Genomic DNA, 17,705 nt, shown 5'->3' with positions numbered 1-17,705 from the left:
AATTAACCAACACTTGTTAAATGGTAACTTGTTTCTCACAATTCAGTGCCTGTTGAAATCTCACAAAGAGTCACAAAACAAGGTGGTGCTCTACTACGAGTGATGCCTACCAGAAAAAACAAAAGAGCAAACCTGGCTGCTGTCCCTTTGACTCCTCTTTGAGACACAAACGTTCTTGTCCCAATGAGGGATTCCAGAATGCCCATGACTTGGATATCAGCTGAAAAAAACGTTAGTGCTCCGACATATATAGCACACTGAATCAAAGGCATCTGACCTTAATATGACCATCACTGTGGCTTTGCCAACCGACACTGGGACACTGCGAGAGCGCCGGTGGCTTGTAGTCTGTTCGCTACCAAAGCCACGATGATGGACAAATTAAGGTCAGGCAAGACGCCTTTGATGTAGGGTGTTATGTCACAGCGATATATTTTTTTTCTGGTCCTTTATGCCTAAAATTGGAACCTGAACTGAAAGAGCAGGGGCAGACCGAGGAGAGCCTCAGGGATTGAGTTTGCTGTGAGAGCATGCAGGGAAACAGACCAACTGAAGAGGGATGTCTAAACATGTGGTGTTTTTTCCCTTCGTGTCATTAATTAGTATGCAGGGGATGAGTTGTTTGATAAGTCTGTATGCATGGCACTTTTCCAGTCATGGTAAACGACCGGTAAAGTCTCCTGATTTGCTATTACACCCATCATTTTCAGTTTTCTGGAGGCTAGTTACTTGTTTCTGGTGTTTTTAAAAAAAACATTACATGAAACACTGTGTGAAATGTTATTATCTACTTTCGTTTTGTAAATTTTTTTCAAATGATTATCCTGTTGCTCATTCGTGATACTATGCATCACATTTAGCAGGTCTAGTTTACTGCTTACAGCTGTGGGTGTTTGCTCCGCATCTCACATGCTGTGCATGCACTGTCGGGTATTACACAATATGTAGATTACTTCTTTCAGTCTCTCTGTGGCTTCCCAAACCTTTTTTTACTGTGAACTCCCAAATAATCATTTCTAAACTCTTCCCTCCTCTATCCTATTCATCCACCTAACAGACTCTCATGTCTATCACTCCCACCACAACCAATAACAATTTATATTTCCTGTTACTAATCCAACACGAATCCACCTATGGGTTCCAGAGTAGCATGCTGCATGCCGAAAAGCACTTAAATGCTTTGTCATTGGTAGCGAGTGCTACATAAATACATTTAAAATATCAAAGATATAAGAGAATGGATGGAATCACAGATTAGTTTCACTGCAATCTACAATTATGCTGACTGCTATGGGCTGACATATTGAAATATGGCACCTACTTATCTTTGCTTGCATTAATTAAACTGCTATATATAGTGGACTTCATAATTGAGAATCCACATATTATTATGCGGCTGATACAACTGATACTCCAATCTGTATTGTTCTCTTTGACTCCGCTATAATAATCCTCTGTTACATGATGGACTAACATCTAGCACCATTGTCATGGCAGAAAACAAAAATAATGTAAAGGTAGTTATAACTAGTTAGGACGTTAACCTACGATGCTGTATGAAAATGGAAAATTCAAAAAGCTTTTTTATCAGTTGTGACAACAATGGGTATCAAAGGTTTTACCTTACTTTTTTTTTTTACTTTACATCAGATCAATTTACTTTTCTTCATTTCAAAGGTCGTTTGGTGGTTCTACTGCCAACTAGTGACATGAGTGTATCATTGTTTATGCCACCTTGCGCAGAAACATAAAACTGCAAACTGTGGGATTTACAGATTGTGACAGAAACTATTTTCAAGAAACTAGTTGTGGCTAACATTTTCTCTAATTTTTGAAGATTTACAGTAATTCCCATACTAACTTAGAAAACAAGAAGGCATGTTATGTGCTGCTCCTATGTAGCATAAGAACAACGGCCTGCTCCAACAGCATACACAGAACAGTACCCCCATCAAAAGCCATGCACAGAATAATGGTTGTATGCGACAAACCAGCAGATTCACAGATTTTCTTATTCTCTCATTTACTATTTCTTCATGGAACAGAATTCCATGATGCAGTGCAGGATCTGTCAGGTAATTTGCACCAGCAATGTATAAAGGGTACTGCAAACAGAAATACCTGCTTCTCAAAAGAAATTAACATTCAGTAGAGTGAATCAATTTGCATTTCCCCAATCAGCGTCTAATACAGTAATTTCATAAAGTAGGAATAACCATTACACTTTAAAAGATAATGACAGGGGCTCACATCATAAAATGCATGCTGAATATTAAAATATTTGAGCTTGTAGGTAGAATTTCTTTAAACATGAATCTACATTGCAGATGCACTTTACATCTTACCAAGCATCGCTTCATCTGAAATGACTGAACCTTCACGGCTTGAACAGCCTCGTCGAGGAGCTTCTCCTGCTCATCCTGAGGAGACTGCTGTGTAGTCGGCTACAAAGGAAAATAGACAAATAAGTTTCTTATCATTCTTACCCAGGGCTTGAAAAATCATAAAAATGTTACTAGACCTGCAGGTCGAGTAATTTAAATAATCTACTCAACCTAACTGTAATGTACTTGACCCGTAAACGGGTCTCAAATTGTCTCATCCTGAGCAAATAGTTTATAGAGTCGCCTTTTTCTTAATTCTCACATATGAATGCACCTTCAAATATGTGAGCTCAGCATTTCTGCAGTACAAAAAAACTATTTTTTTTTATTAAGTAGACTAAAGTTTGCTCATGCATCACAAGAATCTAGCCCACATACCCATGAAGTCTAGCCCACATAACCTAGGACTTCTTTTAGTTTACTAACAACATTGCCATCCGGGCAGGAGTGTTTCTCAGTTTGTTCAAACACTCAATTTTAATAAATATATTACTAAACAATGATGTGGTAACATATTGTCATCTACACACAGTAACTTTCCAAGAAATGTCCAAAAATCTCTCCCCTAACTTGCAGCTTTACTGATAAAACTACATAGTGTATTAACAATCTGTGAAAATTAGGTTTCAGAAAACATACATTTGCACATCAACATGTAAGGTATTCTGATTTGTTTTCATCCTATTAAAATATTTTTTCATCACACAAATATAAAAAAGGGCTTTCACAACTACTGAAATATATTTTGAAATGTTTGCACAGCTGACTTAGTCATTTAAATGTTGTGTGTTAGGAAAAACCGGACACCTTATATCCTTTTATTTTACATTCTAACCAGCAAGTCACACAGTTTACCTTACAAAGTCAGGGAACTCTGAAGTCAGAAGGAAAATTAATTGTGAGAAAAACTAACTTTTGACCTCCCTCTGTTAATACAGAGCAAATATGACATAAGAACAAGATTTAAAGGCATCGTTTATTGCTCCTCCACTTTTCAACTGAACAGAACACCTGTTCGGTGTCAACTCGCCAGACCAGTAAATATTAAAAATAGGTCGACCTGATCAAATAAGACGCCAATGCGAGTGGATTTTTCGAGTCCTAGGTATTACCTACTACCATCAACACATCAATGTGACGCTGGATTGGTCCTTTGTAAATACTGATCCTGTCTGCTCATTGAAAATTATCCCAGTGCACTGCTCTTCTAAGAAGTACGATACAATATTTTACGGATCTCTCACATGGGCAGAGTGGGTAACCTACTGGTGTGCAATGTGACCTACAGTTCTAGCTCAAAGCAGCACTCATAAGTCTTAGGATACACTCCCAAGCACTATTTATAAAGTAAGATTGAGCATACTCAATGTGACTTTGGGAGCCATGGCTCAGTTTCAGACCTGCCAACTAAAATTTAAAAAATATATGTGCGAGGAGGGGGGCAGGGCCTTGGAGGTGGCGGACCGCATGCCGAGAAGTACTTACAAAGTACTGTTGCCCCAGCCCTCCACAAATATTCGCCTCCAAAGTCAAATAAAAAGGGCTTGCTGGGCTGGAGCCGATGTCCAGGGGTGTTTTCACGCCCCTTAATGGATGTCGGCAGTTAAAAGCCCATAGAAAACAGCTGAGAATCTACTGTTTCCAGTGGTTTTCAGCTCGTTTTCTGTGCCACCATGAGATATCGCCTCCTCACCGGCTGACCGTGTGAAGGGAGCCGACATCATGTGTCCCACAGTGGCACCGCATTTCACACAGTGGCATCTTGTGTCACACAGTGGCACCGTGTGAGTTGGCAACTCTGCAGCTTTTCAACTTCTCTGTTCTACTCTCTCCACACTCTCAAAATGATAAAATAAACTTAAATAGCAGATGGTTTCTCCAGGCTTTTAAATTATGGGCATTAACTGGCAAAAAAAACAGATACAAAAGCAGCCATTGAAGGCAGCTTGAAAACAGAATAAGAATCCATCATAATTTATCAAATGTAGCATCCTACTTTCAAACAAGCCTTTCGTATAGCACATGAAATTACCTTTGGCATAGTTCATAGGTCTGCTGTTGGCTACCAACCTTTGTCAATGCTTGTTTTGTTATGGTTTTTGTAAAACGTTATTGATGGAGGAGCTTTTGGGCACTCGTCAATATAAATGGAGACATTGGCTAAAAGCTGAAATATTGTTTGGGTCTCAAAAACTCACATTGCTACAGCAATGAAAGGAAGTACTTTGTGTGAGGAAGTGTTCTTTATGAAAGAGCAGAATGTCCTCACCACGGTTAAGTTAGCAATTGCTGAAGTGGAATGGCTATTACCCCATGCTGTAGTGGACGAAAGAAAATGAGAATGACAAAAATAGACTAATGGGTGTAGGTGGCTGCCTGAAGAACCCTATTTATGTAGATGTATATTACACAACGACATTTGCCACTTTGTAGTTGTGCTTCAGGCACACTTTCCATTGAAAAGGCATTTAGTTGATTTGCTTACAATTTTTGACCCATCAAACAAGGTTTGCACAAAACTGATGTCAAGCAGGTTTTAAAGCATTAATTCCTTTGTTTACACTCAATAAATCTTCCTGTCAATCACATTTTGATTTCTGTACATAATATGTTTGGTTGGAGGCACTCAGAGCCACAATCAGGGATTAGAAAGGCGCTCCAATGGAAGCAACAGTACAGTGATGCAGAGGGTAACCAACACACACACACCACTCATTCAAACAGCACTAAGGACAACAATCAGGGATCTGGGGGACACCTTCAACAGCAGCCGAAGTAGATTGAGGCAAAATGTTTCAACATAGTCCCAGATTTACCAACAAACCCATTTACCCATATTAGTACCCAGGGCCACAATCAAGGATTTGAGAGAGCACGCTAATAACATCAAAAGGACACAAAAATAGAGGGAGGGATTAAACTAACCACTGCGATTGTAGGACTACAAAGAAGGAAAATAAACTGAGAACAACACATGTCCAATAATATAAATACTGTTGCAGTCTAACAGATACACACTTAGGCCTACTGTCCAGGTTGTTATCAATATCACACTGAAGGAATAAATGCCACTGTCAGCCACTGGCTGGCTGTGCAACAAAGAACTAAAAACACAAAAACATAGCACCACTCGCTGAGGTACACACTCACAAGTAAGCACAAAAAATTGGAGAACTGAAGACTCTGATGATGAGTAGAAGCATGGGGTGTCCAAAACTGATCCCAGTCTAGAAACGTTGGTGCTCACTGAGAAATTTGGTCACAGCAAAATAATAAAAGTTACCACGTTGTTTCTTTTCCGAGCTTGCAAGTACATTTACATTTTGGTTGATTTTTTTTTTTTTTTTTTTAAAGACAAGGTAATTTATTATAAGTCAGAAAGATAATGAGGATTTTGGGAAAGACTTATCATAAGTGAAAAATGATATGTTAATTTTTGTTTCGAAGTCAAATTGGTTTAAAAACAAAAAGCACATGAAATTTGCTAAAAACAAAAATAGTTAAAATTCAGTCATGGTTCAAGCTCATATTTATGAAACCATTGAAATTAGCCAGTTGTGGTTCACAGAGCAAACAATAATCATAATCTCATCATTATGTTGCAAATGCCATCACACAACATCATTGATGACATCACAAGTAGCAACATTGATCAAATCACTTATAATCAACATGGCTGCTTGAATCATAACTTGTGCCACCATCCTTCAGCCGCCTATGACGTCACTGAAGACATAAGTGGCATAACTGATGACATTACTCATGACTTCACCAGCGACATCACTGTGTCTAAGGAACAAAGCATATAAACAAATACATCAGAACAAGCATTTCCAATGCAATAGGTCTCGCGTATGCTTGAGTTAGAGTTAGTGGCATGTGAATTCATAACTGGACTTTTCTTGCCACATAGATTAGTCAACCCGTCTTCATAATTTCGTCTTTTCCTGCCATATAATTTGAGTGGCCCTGCATATATCTAAAGCAATTCCATTTACCTTCTCCCAGTATCTGCAGCAAAAAAAATAAAATGTTGCCATTTAACAACCTAATTTAAATCTGCCATGCTAATTCCAATAGAATACCACTCTCACCACCCCATCATCAGAGTTGCTGGCTGGCTAACACAATTTCCCACAAACATACACAAGACAGCCACAGAGGAGTAATGAGAGAAATAAACTAGAAGGGTCACCAAAATATACCAAGAGTGTTCAAACAGTCATAGTGTAATAAGGATGTTAAGTTAACCTGAATTATGGTCATAATTGTAATAAGGAGATATTAATAAAACATATACATATATCATATAAACCTTTATCAGAAAATAACTTTTAGCATTAGACTGTAATGCTCAAAACAGTCCCTAGAGGACACCATAACAGAAATATAATTTGTAAGAACCATTGTCATGTAACCACACTGTTAGACTCAAGAGGGGATACCCCCATTAAAAAATACAGGAGACAGTAATGTAGTGTTACCATATACCTAGCCCCTAGAGGGCATTTTTAGGGCTAGCAGGCCTACTGCAATGATACTGAAAACAATGCCTTTAAAACATAATTTCTCCCAGCTGTAAAACAAAAGTTGTAGTCATAAGAAAACGTAAGACACTGAATGGTGGGAGGGGTTATTATTTTGGGGTCCCCACTAACCTAGTGTGGGGACCATGAGATGATATAGACAGAAAGGGCATTTTTAAGGTGGTTCCATTGTCCTAGGACCACCACAGGCCGAGTTGTAAGCAAAAATGTTTTGAAAAAATAAGGCTATGCAAAGCATTATGGGGTGAGTTTTTGTGCCACAAATATTATGGTATGTTGACTGCAATACCCAAAATAGCCCCTAGAGGACATCACAATAAAAAGAGCATTTGGAAGAAACATGGTCATATAACCATACAGTCAGCCCTTAGAGAGCATAACCACATGAAAAAAGAATGGGAGAAAGTAATGCAGTGTAATTATATATTAAGCCCCTAGAAGGCATAGTCCTAACTGGGGTGGCATGGTAAGCGAAAGAACCAGAGATTAAACCTAGATCTGTGACTGGGGGGGAGTGTTTGAAAAGTTTCAACACTCCGTCCACCATCCTTTTGTGTTGCTAAAGTTGCCCTGAGTGGGACGGGTACGCCCAGATGTGGGTCCCATGCTTACTGTGCCACTGGAATCAAGCTAGTCTGGCTGATGAAGGGTGATACCCTGAAACTGGTCCCAGGATGCTTGTTTCCGGTCCAGGCAGGACCTGGCCTAGCACTTCGGGCTAGACTGTTATCATGGTGAACAGGGTCAAGACAGATTTGCATACAGCTGGGTCCAAACTGGGGTGGCATGGTGCACAAAGAATGTTGGATTAAACCCAGATCTGTGACTGGGGGTGAGTGTCTGAAAAGTTTCAGCACTCCGTCCAGCATTCTTTTGTGTTGATAAAGGCATAGTGCATTACACATTTTCAAGGCTAGCAGAACTATTACAATAATATTACAAACAAGGCCAATAAAACATAACTTCTCCCAGCTTTAAAACAAATGTTGCAGCCATGAGAAACCTTAAAAAGATAATGAATGGTAGTAGGGGTTATTAATTTTGATTCCCCACTAACATAGTGTGGGGATCCAGTTGTAGACATAAACAGCACATTCTGCTCATTGTTGGAGGTGGTCCCATTGTCCTAGGACCACCACAGGCTGAGTTATGAGCAAAAATGCTTTGTAAAAGTAATGCCCTGCAAAGCATTATGGGACAAGTTTCTGTGCCACAAATATTTTAATATGTTGATATGACTGTAATGTTTAGAACAGCCCCTAGAGGACCCCACAAAGGGCATAACCACAGAACAAAATGGTAGAAAGTAATGCAATGTACACATATATTTAGCCCCTATAGGGTATACTACATTACACATATTCAGGGCTAAAAGGCCTTTAACAATGATATTACAAAAAAGGCCTTTAAATACAGCCTACTCTCAGCTGTAAAACAAAAGTTCCAGCAATGAGAAAGGTTAAACAGACACTGAATTGTGGGAGGGGTTATGATTTTGGGATCCTGATTAACCTAATATAGGGACCTAAAAGGTTTGGAGACAGAAAGAGCACATTGTTGTAAATGTTTTGGTGGTGGTCCCATAGTCCTAGGATCACCGCAGGCTGAGTTATGAGCAAAAATGTTTTAAAAAAGAATGCTTGCAAAGCATTATGGGGGCGAGTTTTCCTGAGCAAGGTGAATATTGTAGTATCTGCTCTCTCGCTGTGCTGGAAGAGCCGCTTTCCCTTTAAGGATTTTTGTTTCAGTAACGCATTCACCAATTTCAAGTGTTTTAAGGGGAGAGCCACAAGAAATTACTCTGATTAGGTAATTGTGAACAATGTGACCAGTGCTCCAATACCACTGATCGAGCTCACGCTGTTGTGCCTGTTCGCGCTATGAGCACCATGGCCATCATGCAGCACAAAGGGGAGAGACAAAAGAAATAGTTTTACCACACTGAAGTATATCAGAAATTGTGCAATAATCCATGTAAAAGGGGCAGTCTGCAAGGTGTGACAAAAACAGCCACAAGGCGGGACAAACATAAAGCAATTACCAATGACATCAAGGGATTTTTGAAAGGCAAACCCATGAACGAGTTAAAGTGATGCCCGTAAGCTGGACGTGATGAAAAGCCCACAGTACTTATAACAGGTCCAAGCGCTTGCGCGCTTGACCTAAAAATGCAAACCCTCAGTTAGATCATTTTAATTTGGTTTTACGAACCCACTTCCAAGTTTTACCTGAAAATCTACTCAAAAATTTAGTCCGGTTGGCTTCCATGCGAATACAGAATACAGCTCCCAGAATGCATTGACTTGTAAACTGAAATTAGTGACATTCTGTTTAGTAATGTATCAGGGAATCATAAACACTTCTAAACCACGGTAAAAGCAGCCTTAGGGAAGTAGAATTTCATCATTACAAACACGGTTTTAAATCTCACAATTAAACAAAACGAAATAAAACAATTCTACCTGTGTGAAGACGTGGTATGATGGATGTTAAACACGTGGCTATAAATACTCAGATTATACTGTGTTTGTGTAGTTGTAAATATCTACAGACCAGGGATTACCAAGCACATATTTGCATCTTTTAAAGGTGTGGAACTAAAGGATCTGTAGTGATGACTTCCTATGTTTTTTAGTGGAAAGGTCTCCGAGAACTGCAATAATGACAGGTGATCTTTCCTCATTCGCAGCACCTTTATCCAGGACTGGGTTTTTGGCTAACTTCACATGATCAGTACGGTCTCTTTAGCCACTACAAGTATGGGCGTACAAGCCCCAGCATGCACTTGTGGATTTAAAAATCGGAACTGGCTCTCAAGCTGTGGTGTAATTGGCAGTGAGTTGGTAGTAAAAAAAAAAAAAAAAAAAGATTTTTTAACAAAATCAATGTAACATTTTGCTGCGATGTTCTATTTACCATGGCTGGTAAAACTCGACCATAAACAGATCTAAATTATATTAAACCTTCTGTTTAGATCAGCTTCGTTCAACCTAGAGATCAGAAATTTCCCAGGAGTTTGTGTGGGTGGCTCAGCCTGCTAAGGTGTTTAACTTTACAGTGTGTGACTTTTAGGCCTCGGTCTCTAACCCATTATAATTCAGGACTATAAATCACAGATTGTAAATTTAAAACATGGACTGGGCGGGTGGCTCATGCATGGGTCAGCGAAACCTGAGAACTCTGGCAACCATATAGAAAGAAACAAGCCGCTACCAGGAGAGTCCAACCAGCAACCAAGTTGACCAGATTTCGATCCCTGTGCAAAAAATAACACAACCTCCCTAAAACGATACAAAAGTAAAGCCTTTACCGATAATGACAAACGATTTTTGAAAGGCAAGCCCACGAACACGTGAAAGAGATGAGGGTGAGGTGGGCATGGTTAAAAAGCCCACAATACTTATAAGTGGCCAAAGTGCTTGGGCGCTCGACATCAAAAAGAAAACCATCTAAAAAACGAATTCAAATGCAATTTGCCGAGCGCCACCACACCACACTCGTGTGAGTTTAGCACGTGCTCAGACACACACAAAGGAACCCAAATTAGCAGTTCACCACTTACTTGAATAGACATGCACTAAGAATGAATCGCTTTATCATATTCAGAGCCACACTCACAAACATAAATTGCGCAATAAAACTGTCTCACACCCTTTATCACACAGGCGCAGATACACTGAGAGACAGACACAGCCGCTGGTGTATGCATAATACCACTCTCTTAAATACTGAAATTCAAAGGTACAGCAACAAAGTTAGTGGCACAATCAGGTACAATGCCTGATACTCAATCGGAGAGCAACATCTGCACACCACTATTCAGAAACAATGTGAGACACATTTGTACACCACTACTCAGCCAGATACAAAAAACTGAAATATTAAGTAAAAAGCGGTTAGCATTGGGGTTCTTTCAAAGTCACTAGCCTACTCGGAAATATAGAGTGGTTCTTCGACTTGTATGCGGCAAAGATATGTGTTTGGCCTGCAGGACCAAAGTTCTAATCCTCGTGAGACTCTTTTGACAGCAAATGTGCTGGCTGCAGGTGTTAGGGCATAACTGACAAGGTTGCAAGCACAGTAAGGCAGCTTGGAACGTTTTATGTCTGCCCCAGATACATGCCCCAGACAAGACAGAAGTCCTCATCCTCGGTCGCTCCCCCTCGGCCTGGAACGACTCTTGGTGGCCCACCACTCTGGGCCCCCCACCCACTCCAGCCAACCACGCACGCAACCTCGGCTTCATCCTCGACTCCGCTCTCACCATGTCCAAACAGGTCAACGCAGTCTCCTCCGCCTGTTTCAACACCCTCCGCATGCTCCGCAGAATCTTCAAGTGGATTCCCACAGAAACCAGAAAGACGGTGACCCAAGCCCTCGTCAGTAGCAGACTTGACTACGGCAACGCACTCTACACAGGCATCCCAACAAAAGACATCCAACGACTCCAACGCATCCAGAACGCATCCGCCCGCCTGATCCTCGACATACCCCGCCGATGTCACATCTCCCACCACCTGAAGGACCTCCACTGGCTGCCCGTGGACAAGAGGATCACCTTTAAACTCCTCACCCATGCGCACAAGGCACTACACGACGCCGGACCCACCTACCTGAACAACAGACTCAACTTCTACGTTCCCTCACGCCAACTCCGCTCTGCCAACCTTTCCCTCGCCATCGTTCCCCGAATCCAGTGCAAGACCTCCGGCGGCAGATCCTTCTCCTACCTCGCCACCAAGACCTGGAACTCACTCCCGACCTCACTACGCCAGACCCAGGACCTCCTCACCTTCAGGAGACTCCTCAAGACATGGCTCTTCGACCGATAGCAGCTACCCCCCCCCAGCACCTCGAAACTCTAACGGGTACATAGCGCGCTTTATAAATTTAATGATTGATTGATGTGCGCAAATACCCAGCGAAGGCTTGAATTCCAGTTGACATAAATAATTATACTATGTTACGTCTGGTAAACGTTCAATGGAACATTTTCAATTCTCTCACTTCTTGCACGATATGCAAGCGGTTCTTCCACATGGCTGGTGGCATTTCAAAAATATTCTACATGTTTTAGTACAAGCTCTGTTAAAACCAATATGACGAACGTGAATTTTCAGTTATAAGGCAGGCCTAGTACTTTTGTCATTTGTTTTGTTATAAGGCACGCCTAGTAGTTTTGTCATTTCTTGTTATTGTACTGTTAGAGTTGTATTGTAGAGTGAGACTGCTATCGGCTCAGGGTTATGACCGAATCACTAGTAGTACAAGAACTGCTACACAAGTCGTGTGAGTGTATTTCTGGTAGTGTGAGACTGTCAGTCAATCTGTGAGTGGTGTTAGGGTCTTAGGAGCAGACCGTGACTGCATCGTTGACTGGTGCTGGAGTATTATAGATTGTTTGAGAGTACCAGCCAGTGAGGGATGTGAGATGGCTACCGCCATTTTAAGACGGACTGAATCCCTGTTACAAAATCTAAATGCCCACAAGGCCATAATCTACCTATGTATAGAGAGGAATCATGAAAGGGAATTGTGTGAGGCCGGTTTTAGCCTTTAAGTCTGCATGAGCATCTATGAATCCCTGACGGAGAAAGCAATCTAGTTCTGCACCTAGGTTTCCTTATGTACAGAGTACTTCCTAAAAAGGAGGGTTAATACTCGTCTCTGCCACTAAATTTATTTGTTTGGGAGAAGTCCCTATGAGTGGGTTTGAGAGCCATTTCTGACCAAATCCTGCATGTTCACAGAGGAACTCCTGAGGATGATATGCAACTTGTTTAAATACCTAGACTTGTTGGTCCACTTAGGCATCTTAGAGGGTGGCACAGAAGTTGACTTCAGACACTGTCTGTCTGGGTATTAATGAGGGCAAGTGACCTGCTTGTACACTACGACACCAACCATTTTGCTCCCAGAATATAGATCTCTCAGGTAAACTGTAATTTGTAGCCGTGTTTAATGCCTTTGTAAAACATTTAAACAGAGTTCATAACAAAGGCCTGGACTATATGGGCTGTTCACACTTGGAAGTTTGAGAGCTCTAAGTGGGGGAGTCACTGTACCTAGTTTGAACATATGCTATCAGTGCCCGCTCAGCATGATCTCGCTGTAACCTGGGCTGGAAAATACATATTCTGCGTGGCCATGTACACACCTTTCTGGAACCTGTTAACAGAATATATGACCTCAAAAGCTCCCACTGCAGATTAAGTGATTGCAAATCAATCCACAGAAGTAAGCTCTAACATTAGAGACTGCACATCAAGTCTGACATCAGATTGTTAATTATCTCGCACATATCTAAAACAAATGCACACATATTTGTGCTGTTTAGGGATATCAAACAGACCCATGCAAGATGAAACCTGTTCACTTAGTCCCTTCTCAAACTTTGCAATCTGGAAACTATAGTCAAGAACTGCTGGAAAAAATGCATCAAACTACAAGAAAAAAATGCATCAAAATACAAGAGCCAAAACATGAATTGGCAAAGGCAACAATTTGATGTTTTGATGGTGTATGGCTCAAACATGCACATGCCATACAAACATCAAGCCTATTGTATTAAACACAGATGAAACACTTTAAAGTGGATAGTACAGAAATTGCCTTATTTTTCTGTAATATCCATTTTCAGATGCTTTTACCAACGTTCAATACCCAGTGAGCGAGGCACTCACTTTATGCGGTGGCCATGTTAGAATGGTAAAACAACAATAGCGGATGTATAATACCGTTCTAAAAGAATCACGTTTTTATAATCAGCTAACACGCAGCACGGCTACACTGAAGAGAGGGGACTTACAAAAGCTTCTGCAAAGTGAATGTTAGAGAAAAGAAAGCAAAAGCAACGACTTTTTTCTTTCACATGCATTTTCCAGATCCTTTTGTCAGCGATGTGTCCCCAGTGCTACTGTACTGCTCACTGACTGACTGCAGATGTAAAATAATCCCCAATGCATTTCAATAGAGCCGGAATGATACACCAAATTAGTCAATAAAAACAATGAAGCTTAAGTAGTCGTACAGGGTGATATAAGATTTGATTGACAATATTGTACGCAAACTGCTGAAATTTCCAGAGCACAATACATCAATCACAAAAGGCAGCTGGTCCAAAATCCCTCAAGTAATTGTAAAATAATAAAGGTTTACCTTGAATGCCTCAAATACAATACATACCAAACCTGAAAAAAAGAAACATTAACAGTGTAGAACGAACTGGTCCTGCTTAGGAAAATTAAATCCTTTCTCCTAACATCAAAACAGGCCGCACTAGGACCTAGGAAGCCCAACTCAAACAGAATAGAAAGGTAGAACTGTATATATGTATGTATATGGTATTTCTATATCAAGAACCTAGCCAAAAGGCAGCTGAGCTTGTGAACTCAAGGATACTGCTCAAGTTCCTAACTTGTCCATATTGGGCCACACACATAAGTGCAATAGAAAATGCTAGCACTTTTGGGTCTGTTGTAAATAGTAGCAGGGGTGTGGAATCCCTAAAGCCCGACTCCCAGGACATATTGTTTCAGCTCAAGGACTAGGTTTCATGTTTATTTTGTCCTTGGGACAAGTAGGCCCAAATCCCTGCAACCAAGCCCTTTGGCTGCCAGTTTACATTATGGACCAGGGAAGGGCACGGTCTGCAGTTAAGGTAATATTTGTGTCCATACAGAAATGCTGTTCAAACTTGTATTTATGGTTCAGTAATGCAAAGCATTTCTTATGAAGGTGAGTGCTCTAAGAAAATGTAAGCTCAGACTGCACTATTGACAGTGGTTCCAATGTAAAAAAGTGCGCACACGTTGGTAAAGCCTGATAATATGAGGCTACATATAATGCTCCCAGAATGCTCTCTGATTAGATGCAAATATCAGCAAGATTGATGATCATTTGCTTTCAAAATAAAATGTTCACAAAAAAAATGCAACTAGTAAAAAATGTTTTGCTAAAGTACTGTGAAATTTTAGGTAAAATTTCTTTCAAGCATCATTTACTAAAATGTGGAGCTGCATGCTAGTATTAAAAAAAAATCATAATGGAAAATCAGTGCAACCAGGTTCAACACAATCATGTGAAACCTAAAAACAAACAAGCACTGGTAAAGCCAATAAGTCTGATACTGGTAGTCATCCATTTGGTTTTTGTCAATGCCGGTTTTAAAACATGGTTTTTGTAAACTGTTATTGTTGTGGGAGCTGCTGGGCCATCACTATTAAAACAATCACAGGCAAAAAACAATATTTTTTAGTCTCAAAAGGCACACGTTGCACAGTAGTCTCTGAACAAAACTACTTTGTGTGCCGATATGCTCCTTCTGAAAGAGCAGAAGCCAGTCAAAAGAGGCAGAATTTTAATGAAAACAAAAGGTCTTGGGTAACTCCAGACCTAATAAGGGGACCAATTCTTAAATAAAGACCCAAAAGTGCACCCATGGTATATGTCCTTGTATTAATGCAGATTTACAGCTTTCATGAGTTCACAAGAGTATGGAGAAGTAGGTCAGGAACTTGTACTCCTAGAAAATATCTGTGAGCTGCATCTCAGTACGAGCAAATATGTATGTGCAGATCTGCTCATGCGAAAATCTGTTGAGCATTTACAAGTTCACTTTCCCTTCAACCACTTTTTTCCCCAATTCTTGAAGAAGGTTTACTTCTGCCGTTGTCAGGAGTAAATTTCCAACCTTTCTCAGCATGGGAAAAGATTAGAGAAGAGATGGAGAAACCCCTAAAGCATGCACGTTAGCAGTTTTGCACAGACTCAAAGGGGCATTCAAACCCAGGAACTGTTGCTTAACCCTACTACAGACCCATTATATAGATCTGCTGAAACGTGGCAAAATAATGGGACATGCTACAATTCAAATCCTACTATTGTAGGAGCCCTGTCATAATCAGCGATAATAATATCAGTACTTTTATGAGATTGCGGTCGTTACTTATCTCTGCAATGTGTGCCACCAAAGGCACAAGTGGATTTATGAAGCAACCTGTCCCTTGGACAAGTAGGTATTTCCTTAAATTCCACACCTCTGAGTAGGCCCGAATCTCAAAGATTTGGCTGTTAGTCAGAGTGACATACTATTTTAGTACTCTAGGCTTACTACTGGAATTCAAGGCATATGCTCCCACAGAGTGTGAAAAGTAGTGTCGGCCGTATAAATGGGTATGTGCATGATACGAGTGCTGTGTAGCCTTTGTTATGGACCATAACAATAACTGAGCTAGAGTGTTTTCTTTGTGCTGCAGTCTCATGTGGCAACCCAAAATACAATTACTTCAATGAGGGCCAAAGGTACGCTATCCAACAACACATAAAAAAGAATACTTTTTACAAGTAGAACTCATATTAAATGAAGTTTATTGAGTATACATTAGATGAGACAAACATCACATTAGGTGCATCATGTGACTGCAGTGCAAGTGACTATTAAGAGAAGGTGATGCAGTGCAAAGCTGAACAATGAAGGAAAGAGATCCTGTTGGTTGGGTACAACCAATTTTAGGTCAGCATAGACTATAAGTTCTGCCACCAAATCAATACATGAAATATTCAGCAAACACAATGGATACATAGACATTTCGAACTCTGTTACTAATTAGTTACAGGGACTTCATCAGGACAAAATGGTGGTAGGTAGCATCCTCTAGACATGAAAGCAAATATTTTGAAGTTATTCAAAGTACTGGCTACTTCTTTAACGTATTAATCAGCGGCGGCTCCTTCATTAGGGTGGAGGAGCATTGCCCCCACCCCCCCAGCAGTGGCAAAACCTTTATTATCCTTTTCTTTTAAAAAGGGCGGGCCACAGGGATAAAGAGCAGCGAGGAGGAGTGCTCAGCACTCCCCCCCCCCCACTGCCCATGTATGTTTGGCTGGATATCTTGGGCTGGCCAAATACACATGCGCAGTAGGCTCTCTCTTGAGAGAGCCTGCACAGGCTCCCAGTCTGCATGGGAGCACCCTGACTGGGCGCTCCCAGACAATCCTGGCTCTGCTTTGTGCAGCATCAGGATTGGCTGCAGGGCAGGCTGGGAGCCTGTGCCTGCAGCAGCGACAAGGGACAGAGGAGCGGCACGCGGCAGAGGAGGAGTTTTTCTTTTTATAACATTTTTATTTACACCCCTGTGCGCTGGCCCACCCCTTCTCGTTGTCACGAGCCGCGACTGGAATTAACTGCAGCTACTCAAATGTGCGCTGCTTGTTACTCTCAAGTCACAGCAGTCTGACTGACACCTCTTCAGTTACACAGCAACTTACATGCATGTGTATAAAGTCAAACAGAAAACTTAAGGAGAAATAACACAGCAAAATGGCCAGAAAAAGTCCTTTCAGGAAAAGGTTCTGCAAGGATGACCCTTTGCATATTGTATGGCTACAAGCACCGTGGACTACATGCTGCTTCAGTCTGCTTCTGAAAATCCTATCACCTCTTCATTCCACGTAAATGCCAACAGTCGAAGGTGGTCTTACAACACAATATACTGAGACTTAGGTGTTCGTCTCTTGCCACCTCTGCAGCCCTGGTAATTGGCATCCCTTAACGAAGTCAGTACAGTACACTGCAAGCCCCACACAAATGTCTCAAACGCTAACAGAACAGCAAATGGCATCACGCAGTGTGCACGCACAGTGCCCAAGCACCTGGTGAGAAACAATTATCAGTATACACCGCATGGGCGGCTGGGCAAAGGAAATACAGCAGCTCGGAAAGGGTCCTCTACAACAAATCCACTTCAAATGCATTTTTATTGATCATTGTGCT

General features: G+C 41.0%; 1 protein-coding gene across 1 annotated transcript in view; it reads right to left on the bottom strand.

The window, feature by feature from the left end:
• Nucleotides 1-17,705, bottom strand: part of VPS35 (VPS35 retromer complex component) — a 361,777-nt gene that overhangs the window by 267,728 nt on the left and 76,344 nt on the right. The window contains exon 2 of the mRNA XM_069216632.1: nucleotides 2,346-2,444. Within this exon, the coding sequence (XP_069072733.1) occupies nucleotides 2,346-2,444 (99 nt within the window). The remainder of the gene's footprint in view (nucleotides 1-2,345; nucleotides 2,445-17,705) is intronic.

Source organism: Pleurodeles waltl, chromosome 12, assembly GCF_031143425.1.
Source record: "Pleurodeles waltl isolate 20211129_DDA chromosome 12, aPleWal1.hap1.20221129, whole genome shotgun sequence".
NCBI classification, from domain to species: Eukaryota; Metazoa; Chordata; class Amphibia; order Caudata; family Salamandridae; genus Pleurodeles; species Pleurodeles waltl.
This window is presented reverse-complemented; position numbering and strand designations above follow the sequence as displayed.